The 10,792-nt window shown below is 41.6% G+C and overlaps 1 protein-coding gene across 1 annotated transcript; it reads right to left on the reverse strand.

The window, feature by feature from the left end:
- Positions 1 to 4,025: 4,025 nt before the first annotated feature.
- LOC147461428 (uncharacterized) lies at positions 4,026 to 5,455 on the reverse strand. The gene is made up of 3 exons (XM_086505577.1): positions 5,314 to 5,455; positions 5,026 to 5,241; positions 4,026 to 4,120 (listed from the first exon to the last, which is right to left on the reverse strand). The coding sequence occupies exons 1-3, from the start codon at positions 5,453 to 5,455 to the stop codon at positions 4,026 to 4,028; spliced, it is 453 nt and encodes a 150-aa protein (XP_086361703.1).
- Between the last annotated feature and the right edge of the window lie 5,337 nt (positions 5,456 to 10,792).

Raw genomic sequence — 10,792 nt, forward strand, 5'->3', positions numbered from 1 at the left:
ACAACAAATTACATATCAAATACTTTAAATGCATCCCATACATAATTTAGAAGAACATTTAACATCAAATGATTTTATAAAAAAACAGACCAAGATTAAAACTTCAAGAGAGAATCGATATGATCCAATAATACATCTACAAGAGCTTAAACACATAGAAAATACAACTTTGACTATAGAGTAAGAACTAATATACAATAAAATCTTTAAAAAATTGGGTGGGTTACATATAATAAATAGAACACCTGGATCTGAGAAAAAATTTCTAATTTAATATATCACATTTAAATGTATAACCACAAACATAGGAGTCCTCCTTACAGCAACCACAGGAGTCGCAGCTACAAGACTTAGTCGATTAGCACGTATTTCACTTTTTTTTTAACACAATAAAAATCAATTATTTTGTTCTAATTTAGAACCAAACGATATTCATTTAATTAAAATAAGATCTTTTGATGTAGTTATAAGTGATGAATTCTCAATGATGATGACGTCAAAAATGTCGCATACAATTATACTCCAAATTTCAAAAGCTTGTAATATATCTATGCTAGAGATATGTAACACTTTTATCTATGCTAGAGATCTGTAACACTAAAAACCTACTTTTATTTTGGACATATAGCGCAATTGCCTGCAATATGTAACTGTAAACATAAAGACTTGATATGCCAAAAATGTGTAATAACAAATTCCACATTTTGGAAATTAGCTACATACCACACATTAAATACCTCAATACGTCATTGTTCAGATCCAGAGTTTCACTACAACATAATACCCAGCTTTCGACGCACCGTACCTTTCCACGCGCTTTTCGACGGACATACTGCCCGTCGATATATGCGTCGATATAGATGTGGAAATACACGTGGCAATGCCTGTCAAAAGTTGGGTGTTTCCACGCGTATATCGACGATAAAAAATTGGGAGTAAAAAACCAAATCCGCGTGCAGGCGGTCATTTTTGCCTGTAAGCGCGCGCACAGATCTGCCCTTGGAAACCTGCAACGCATGTATTATTGATCTCCCCCCCCCCCCCCAGCCCCCCCCCTCTCTCTCTCTCTCTCTCTCTCAAGCTACATCGTGTGTGTATGTGTGTGTGTGTGTGTGTGTGTAGGAGAGAGAGAGAGAGAGAGAGAGAGAGAGAGAGAGAGAGAGAGGTGTGTGTGTGTGTGTGTGTAGGAAAGAGAGAGAGAGAGAGAGAGAGAGAGAGAGAGAGAGAGAGAGAAGTGTGTGTGTGTGTGTAGGAAAGAGAGAGAGAGAGAGAGAGAGAGAGAGAGAGAGAGAGAGAGAGAGAGAGAAGTGTGTGTGTGTGTAGGAAAGAGAGAGAGAGAGAGAGAGAGAGAGAGAGAGAGAGAGAGAGAGAGAGAGAAATGTGTGTATGTGTGTATAAGAAACTAAAGAAAGAGAGAGAGAGAGAGAGAGAGAGAGAGAGAGAGAGAGAGAGAGAGTAGGTTGCTAGGAAATTACAAAATAAAGATCCACTTTTACCATTAAAACACAGAGGTTAGGAATGCTCAATAGAACTCTTATTGGAAGTCATTATAATTAAAAAGTGCTTATTTACAAACAATGGAGAGAGAGGAAAGCTTAAACTTTGGTAGCTTGAGCTAGATTGCAATGTTTTAGCCAAAGGAAGATCCTGTTACCTATCACCATCACCATCAAAACAAACATAAAAATGTTAGTAAAAAATGGTGGAAGGCAGGTGTCATAGGATGATCCTACATGTCATAGATGTCAAGCTAAAAAAGAACAATCAAAAGCAAAAGTAAGCTACAAACCTGAGAGGAAGATTCCATTTGAGTAGAGTGGTGAGAGGGTGTGGTGAGATTTCTCTTTTTTTGACAGCTTGTTTGTGAAAAAATGTCACCTTGAAATGGACAACCAAACCTCTATATTTATAGGCTAGAGAGAAAGAAGAGTGCAACCTCAAAAACAAAGAGAGGGAAGCCCAAAGGGTGCACGGTTAGGGAGGGGTGGAGTGGGGGTAGTGGAGTCTTTGGGGGGTGAGGTTGAAGTAAAAGATACTTCCATCCAAAATCTTGTAACCTTATAAGCCTCTTGGTCTAGGCTCTAATGTGTGCACTAGATTAGTCTTTAGAGGTGGTTTTTGTGCTAGTGAGAGAGACCCTCCTCCACCCGCACTAGGAAGGATGAGGATTTGTCCCAAAGGGGGCACTAGGCCCCCCAAAAGGGTCCTAGTGCCCTCCAAAATCTAGCAAGTCCAAGAGTAGAGTTGGGTGGCATGAGAATTTTGAAGCTAAAAAATCTGAAAGGAATCTTCTCACAAGTCTCCAAAGTTTAGCTCTTTCAAAACCATTTTTACAAAAAGAGTCCACAAGCATTTTAATGTCTTTAGCGGCTTCTGTAGCGTTGGAGTTACAATAGAGTATTGGTTTGAGCTGTGAGATAGTGACCTTGTGTGCCCATTCAATTGGTCGGTTGCTGGATCGTTTGAGGTATCTTATGGGTGTGCACGGGATTTCATCTTCTTTTGGCATGAGGCTTTTTGTGAGATAGCCAAATTGGGTAGACAGATGGAGGTTTAGAAATTTGGTAGAGTTACCAGAGGTGGTTTCAATGGGTAAGCAACTGGGGTAGATATTGTGTTGCTCTATGAAGAATGATGGGTTTGTAGAGTTTATGAGTAAGATATCGTCGTAATATCTAAAGGGATGGCCTAAAGTTGAGAGAATCTCTTTAGCATTATGTGTGTTGAGAGTGTTAGAGAGGAACTCAAACTCTAGGGAGTGGAGGTAGAGATTGCACCATAGTGGGGAGCATGCAAGTCCCATTGGGATTCCGTTGGTTTGCCTATATATTTTCCCTTGACATTGTAAAAACATGTTATTAATGAGCCAATCGTTAAGTTGGAGTACTTCCTTGAGATTAAATGAAAGGCTTGATTTGTATCTATAGGAAGACCAAGTACCCTCTATGCAACTCGATGGGAATCTTTTGAAAGAGATGAACGTTTCTAGAGATGCGGAGAAGGCATGGGAGATTAACAAGGTAAGATGATGGATGAGGCCTTGTACCCCTGCATGTGGGATATTCTCGAAGCATCTTTTCACATCCCCTGAATAGAATTGTGTTGCATGAGAGGGGAGGTTGAGGATGCAATTGTAAACCGAATCTACAATCCACCAAGATTGTAAATGAAGATGGTGACATAAAAGCGCTTTGTTATTAAGTTTTTTGGCCCGTTCCTTGAGAAGTGGTATACAAGTTTTTAGCAAGCAAGCCATAAGTGTAGAAATTTCTGAGTAGCAACAGGTAGCCCCACATGTAATCCATCTAAAAGAGGCCTTATGAAGTTTGTATATGCCGGTAAGGTAGGGGAGGGAGTGGTGTTCTGGAAAGGTGTATTGAGAAAGAAATGTTAGCACAAGGGAGGTAACTCCCTCGATCCCTAGAGGATATGGTGTAAAATCGTTGCCTTGTAGGCGTTTTTGGGCTTCAAGAAGAACAAAGGCCTTACAAATGATAACCATATTGTTCGGAGTCTTGTCGATGCTAGTAATAAAGAATTTGTTCCTTAGTTCTTTGATTTCTCTTGTGAGATCATTATGGATGTGGTGTTGTATTTTAGAAGGGAGGAACTTCCCACAATAAGCTGAGAACGCATTAGTTAATTTTCCAAGTGTTAGGCCAGAAGGTAGAGTGATGCAACCGGATTTTATGAGATATAAGAGTGCTTGATTTAGCTCCTCAAATGCTTCTATGAAATTAGGTGGCTTAGTTGGTATGTGACCAAGACCGTGGCCACAAAGATGAGCAAGAGAGGTACTCATAAAATCACAAAAGTTCGTGGAAATTACATGTTGTGCGGTGTTTTCCAAATTACAAAAGCATTCATGGGGTGTGAGAGAGGTGAAAACTTCCTTCGCATTACAGAGAGTTACTTTCAAAGGGGGATCAAAAGCCCAACTAAACATGCATTCATCCCATAGGGGAGTGGTGGAAATGCCAAGCCCAAAGAAAAACAAGCTAAAGAAAGAGGTGAGATTTTTGATATCAAGCAAGGGGTTGACAAAATGAAGGGGTACAAAGGTGCCCTTCGCCTTGCACTTGGGGATGAACCGAGAGCGTCCATGCACATCCTTGGAAACCTGCATCAATCATAAAGGAGGGATTTAGCACTAGTTACGCATGCCTGGGTGAAGGCTGGTTTGGTTTTTGGAGTTGGGATGGGGGGTGGGGCAGAAGCTTGGACAAAGAAAGGTGGAAAAGTGGGGGTGGGTTTTTGAGGGGTGCGGCTACTAGCGGTGGAGTTGGCTAGGGAGGGTGTCTTCCATCTTGGAGGTGTAGTAGAGGTATTCAAGCGTTGAGAGGGGAAGTTCCTTCCTCTTCCACGTGCGGTTTGATTCCCTTCTCTGCGTGCTTTTTTGGCCGAACGCGTATCATGGGATGCCTTCCAAATTGGAGCAACTGCCACATTCACAAAAGTATCCACTTCCGTGGATGAACTGCAAGAAGGTGCTTTTTGGCTAAACAAAACAGAATGAGTGATAGCATCCTTTAGCTTTTGCATGTAGAATGTATGGAGGAGGAGAGCTTTAATCACTTCTTGGGCTTCTTTAGCAACACAACTCATAAAGGCAATAGTAGACCGTTTAAGGCTTGAGCTTGGGAAGAAGCGAGGTAGTTGATTGAGAACCAACCATAAAGCATGATCGAACCACAAAACATTGTTGTCCCGGCAATGATCCCCTTGCCCAATATGCTCGCAACCGCACTTAAGAAAAGGTCGGTGCACGTTCCATACTTGTGTAGTATAATTAGTATCTCGGTTTGTGGTAGAGATGACACCCTTAACCCCGACCACGCAACCAAAAGTTGCATTACAGCGGCGTGGTTCGAAAAAAGACATAGAGAAAGGGGTAGCAATTAGAGTGTTTTCAGTTATTGCCCTCAAGAATCTGCATAAGACCTTGCTTGATCGCAATCTTATCATGATCGTTCAGTAGAGTAAGGAGAAGATTCTCGGGGAGGGGAGCAAGTAGAGTAAAATTACCGAAGGACCAAGCTTCGTGGTGAGCTTTACCCAAAAACATTTCCAAAAGCCGGCTCGGGATGAAGGGATCGGTGTAGGTTTTGAAGGGCTTTGTGGTGAGGCTTCGACTCGGTGTAGTAATGGTGAAGTCTTTGTTTGCAAGCATCTGCTCCTCTTCGTCAAGATCCATAGGTAAGAGTGAGCTTCCGGTAGCAGTTGGTGGTGTTGTGATGATCTCTGAAAAACCATTAAGCAAATGTCTCTTTCTCTGCCGGGTTAGTGGGTCGTTTCGCAGCCGCTTTCCATTACTCTCCATGAAACGTCGCATCAAATTTGGTGCATGCTCAAGCCACTCTTTCCGCTCACGCTCATCTGCATCAATAATTGCGGGCAAATTTGCTGTCAAATCACGTAGGCGGGTAATCGCAGCAGGAGGGTTTTCCCGTGCCATGGCATACAAGCGGAACCATGCGGGAAGGTCAAGAGTGGATAGTATTGTGGTATCTTCAGCCTGCTGAGAAGGGGTGGCTCCATCAAGTTCAAGCAGAGTGGAGTGAAAGCTAGGGTCGCTAATACAAAGGAGCAAACCCTGGACAATAACTGAAGGGGGGAAATTTTGTGCAGAGTATCCTAGAGCCATAAGGCTCTCATCCCATCCTGAGAAAGCCGTAGCTAGCTGTAAGGCATGGAAAAGAAATTAGAAAACAGAAGAATAAAGAAACATAAAGGGATAATTTAAAAGAATACTTGACTGTGTACGGGGTTAGGCAAATTAAGGGGAAGGAACAGGTTTGCGAAAATAAAAGTGCACAGAGAGAGAGAGAGAGAGAGAGAGAGAGAGAGAGAGAGAGAGAGAGAGAGAGAGAGAGAGAGAGAGAGAGAGAAGGAAGAGGGCCAAAGAAATGGCTAACCAAGACGCAGGGAGGCAGAAACATAAAAAAGATACCCCAGCAGGCAAACATGCCAAGAGAAGGGAGTAAATGCAGGTTCCGATCCATGAGAATCAATCGGCCAGCAAGAGACATCAGCGTGTAGATCCGAAAAAGGGGGGAGAGGAGAGAGGCAGCGAGAGATGCCCGCCATGCTGTGTGTGATTCGAGGCTTCCTGTAGATGAAGTTAAGTAGCATAGGGAGCAAGGAATTGAAAAAAGCAGCAGCGTGTGCAGAAGCAAAATAGCATAGGGAGCTTTTGAAGGTATTGAAACACAGCATCGTGTGCAAAAGCAGAAGACGGGTAGTACCCATGACAGCCCTTGCTGATCATTGCAGCGCAATCAAATATCATGGAGATAAGAGCGGTGCAGGTGAGGTCGAAGCGCGCCATGTAGTAGGAGAAGCAGACCCCTCCTATTGTAGCGCAGGTAAGAAGGGAGCAAACACACACACCCAACACACACGCGCACAAGACCGACCCTCCAAGGACCATAGCCCACCGAAGGGTCACCCCGCAAGGGTAGCAGAGCTGGAGATCGATTTAGCAGGAAAAAATTCGTCTTTTTACCCCTTGGGAGGGAGATAGAGACAAGTCACGAATAAAGAATTCTTTTGAGGTACCCCGCTCTCTAGAGATTTGAAAGGCGGTGAGTCCAAAAAATCAAAAAGCCAAAATGAGATAATTTTTAAAAAGAAGATGTGTGTGTGCCAGAAAGGAACCCAAATTTTAAAGTAAAAAAGTTCTCATCAAGGGATGTAAAAAAAAGGTGAAGTTCTTTGTAACCGGCCAAAATCTGACCAAAGGGAAGGTGTAGGTGAAAGTGGAATCCATGACACCAAAAGTAGAGTATAGTGCATTTAAGGTGTGATAAAGAAAAGAGAAGTCCTTACGGATCAGAGGTAGCCCTTTTGTTTAAAAAAGGGGGATAGATTAAAAATACTAGCAAGTGGGCTAGTGAAGGGCTACTCTGACCACTAGAGAGAGAGTAGGTTGCTAGGAAATTACAAAATGAAGATCCACTTTTACCATTAAAACACAGAGGTTAGGAATGATCAATAGAACTCTTATTGGAAGCCATTATAATTAAAAAATACTTATTTACAAACAATGGAGAGAGAGGAAAGCTTAAACTTTGATAGCTTGAGCTAGATTGCAATATTTTAGCCAAAGGAAGATCCTGTTACCTGTCACCATCACCATCAAAACAAACATAAAAATGTTAGTAAAAAATGGTGGAAGGCAGGTGCCATAGGATGATCCTACATGTCATAGATGTCAAGCTAAAAAAGAACAATCAAAAGCAAAAGTAAGCTACAAACCTGAGAGGAAGATTCCATTTGAGTAGAGTGGTGAGAGGGTGTGGTGAGATTTCTCTTTTTTTGACAGCTTGTTTGTGAAAAAATGTCACCTTGAAATGGACAACCAAACCTCTATATTTATAGGCTAGAGAGAAAGAAGAGTGCAACCTCAAAAACAAAGAGAGGGAAGCCCAAAGGGTGCACGGTTAGGGAGGGGTGGAGTGGGGGTAGTGGAGTCTTTGGGGGGTGAGGTTGAAGTAAAAGATACTTCCATCCAAAATCTTGTAACCTTATAAGCCTCTTGGTCTAGGCTCTAATGTGTGCACTAGATTAGTCTTTAGAGGTGGTTTTTGTGCTAGAGAGAGAGAGAGAGAGAGAGAGAGAGAGAGAGAGAGAGAGAGAGAGAGAGAGAGAGAGAAATGTGTGTGTGTGTGTGTACGAAATTAAAGAGAGAAAGAGAGAGAGAAATGTGTGTGTGTGTGTGTGTGTGTAAGAAATTAAAGAGAGAGAGAGAGATGTGTGTGTGTGTGTGTGTGTAGGAAATTAAAGAGAGAGAGAGAGAGATAAGGAAATAGAGAGAGAGAGAGTGATATATATATATATATATATATATATATATATATAGAGAGAGAGAGAGAGAGAGAGAGAGAGAGAGAGAGAGAGAGATAGGGAAATAGAGAGATAGAGAGTGATATAGAGAGAGAGATAGGAAAATAGAGAGAGAGAGAGAGAGAGAGAAAGAGAAATAGAGAGAGAGAGAGAGTCAGATAGAGGTAGAGAAAGAGAGAGAATTAACTAGAGATAGCTACGGAGATGGATAGAGAGAGAGAGAGAGAGTAGTAGATAGAGAAAGTCGGTGTGAAAGAGTTAGCTTGGCTGACCAATTGTGTGAAAAGGACAGAAACTCTCTCTATCTCTCTCTCTCCCTCTAGAAGAAACTATAGAACTAAAAGAGGCAAAGGGGTTTTGTCCGTTACATGCATTGTCATGTACACCTGGGAGAGCACGTATGTGTCTGCCCATATAGGATTTGACCAATAAAGACGAGATTTTGACCTGGTGGTCCTGATCTCCGTACACCTCTGGACCGAGGTGTGCGGAGATCGGGCAAGGCTAGAGAATGCGAGATAGTTTACATTGTGAGGAGTATAAATATTAAAACAACATTCATAATCATTGTAGATGGCAACATCATCAACTAACATGGAGGAAAAGATTGCATGCTCGTGCACGCTCTGCAAGTATCAAATCCTGCGCAAGCATAGGATATGTAATGAGCATGTGCACAAGTACGAAGAGTTTGCTAGAGAAACCGTACAGAATCTACTATATGACTCCTACGGAATGGGCATTGATTTTCGCGACATAACACCTACATCTGAGAGAGAGAGAGAGAGAGAGAGAGAGAGAGAGAGAGAGAGAGAGAGAGAGAGAGAGAGAGAGAGAGAGAGAGAGAAAGGATTATGCGTGAAGGTCCAATCAATCTAGAGCCAAGGATGGAAGTAGAGGAGGGCTTACAGGCAGAAGACGATGGCATGGAGGAGAAGCTCGATGCCTTCTTCCAGACAAGCAAGAAGAACGCTAACGAAGCAGCACCAGAAGACGTGCGCCTATCTCCTGAAGACATGTTGAGAAATTTGGCACGTCAACCAATCTATGAAGGTGCCAAAATATCTGTGCTTCGTACTTGTCTGTCATTTTTGAATCTACAGCCTGCTCCAAGTTCAGAGGAGCTTCCGAGGAGGTGGATCACGGGTGTTGCACGGGACACCGTGAAACATCGTCAAGATGCAGCTCGTTGGGCTTTCAAGACCGGCTCGTCGAAGCCTATGGGCATCTCACACAAGACGTGGCAGCAGATCAGAGAGGATGAGTAGACAGCGGACACGCGGTTCAGACAGCAGCGTCAGGCCATGGAGGTACGACGGATGACCAGGGGCACATCTCATCTTGGCAACGGAGGTTTCGACACCTTTCGCTATGAGTTTGTGAGTTTTCAATCCAATCCTAGCTATGGCGTTTTTTTTAAAACGTGATAAATCATGTATTCTTAATTACTTTGGTTTTTGTATAAACGCAGAATCTTGCAATGCATCGAGCTCCGACACGCCAGGAGGAGACAGATGGATATCAGAGAGGAATTTATGAAGTATTGAATGATCTTGCTGCCGCCGCAGGAGAGTCTGTAGACTAGGAGGCCTTAGAGTCTCGCTGATCGATTGAGGTGAGACGTTAATATGTGTGAGTTGATTTAATTAATTAAGTATATGTGAAGTAATATCATACTAATTTTGTGACTTGTCCTTTTATGTGCAGGTTGTGACGCGGAGTCATTAGTGGATTTCTATATATGTTTTGTGAGACACAGACACATCTCTGTGTCTCTTTCTTGTATAGACATGGTTATGGTTGTTGTTTTGTTTATGGTTATGGTTATTGTTCTTGTATAGACATGGTTATGGTTATTGTTTTGTTTATGGTCATGGTTAACTTTATGGTTATGGTTATGGTTATTGTTTTGTTTATGGTTATGGTTATGGTTATCGTTATGGTTTTGATCGATACGGTTATGGTTATGGTTATGGTTTTAATTTGGTTATGGTTTTGCACAAAGTTCGTTATATATGAAGTTCATTATGGTTATGGTTTTAATTTGGTTATGGTTTTGCACAAAGTTCGTTTCATTTCTTCTCAAGTTGTGCCTTAAATCTCATGTGAGATCCTACATGGATATCATGTAGGAGGCGTATACATATGGTTTTTTTTTTAAAGTTTATGTTAAAACGAAGGAAACTCTGCCGAAATTTCTGCGGGAGCATGGTTGATTTTGGTGCTGCGCACTTTCTTGGGTAGAGGACAAGCAGTCTGGCTGTGGCTGTGTCCATCTTTTCCCTAGGCACAGGCCAGGCTGCCTGTCCTCTGCCCAAGAAATTTTTTTCTGATATGGTCGTCGAAATACGCGTCGATAGGGGCGTTGAAATACGCATCAAAAACAAAGCCTTTCGACACATATATCGATGCGTATTTTGACGGTTTCACAGGGACGGATATTTCGACGCACTTTTTGACGTCTCGCATCGAAATCTGCGTCGAAGGCACCTTTTTTGTTGTAGTGAATTATTGAATTCTTAAATATATTTAGACAAAGTAAACCACCTATATAGATATAGACACAACTATATTATGTACACATAATAAAGACATCATATACTATAATGACCTCATCTTATTAAAGATATTCAACCGTTCCAATATAATCAATATAGATATTACTACAACAGCACATCATATATCAGAACTACAACATTGGATAAATGATACAGAATTTCATTCCCTATCGAAAGTTGCAATAGGTGCATTAATAATGTTTACACAAAACATAGATCTAACAATAGATATAGCTAATGGAACTTTTGGGACAATCGTACATATTTAAGGATAACAATATAACGTTTGTTATAACAAAAAATTTAATACGTGTAAATCATACACAACAAAATGTAAGTATTAGAATATCTAAATATCAAGAAAAGACATACAATGGAACATGGTACCA

This window comes from Adiantum capillus-veneris, chromosome 3 (genome assembly GCF_014529385.1).
Source record: "Adiantum capillus-veneris isolate H3 chromosome 3, ASM1452938v2, whole genome shotgun sequence".
In the NCBI taxonomy this organism is placed as follows: domain Eukaryota; kingdom Viridiplantae; phylum Streptophyta; class Polypodiopsida; order Polypodiales; family Pteridaceae; genus Adiantum; species Adiantum capillus-veneris.

Excerpts from the sequence above, each read along its gene's own strand:
- LOC147461428 (XM_086505577.1), bottom strand. The coding sequence starts at position 5,455 with ATGGCACGGGAAAACCCTCCTGCTGCGATTACCCGCCTACGTGATTTG. Across the intron at positions 5,242-5,313 it reads GATGCGACGTTTCATGGAGA|AGATCATCACAACACCACCA; the intron begins GTAATGGAAAGC and ends ATGGTTTTTCAG. Across the intron at positions 4,121-5,025 it reads CCACGAAGCTTGGTCCTTCG|GTTTCCAAGGATGTGCATGG; the intron begins GTAATTTTACTC and ends TGATTGATGCAG.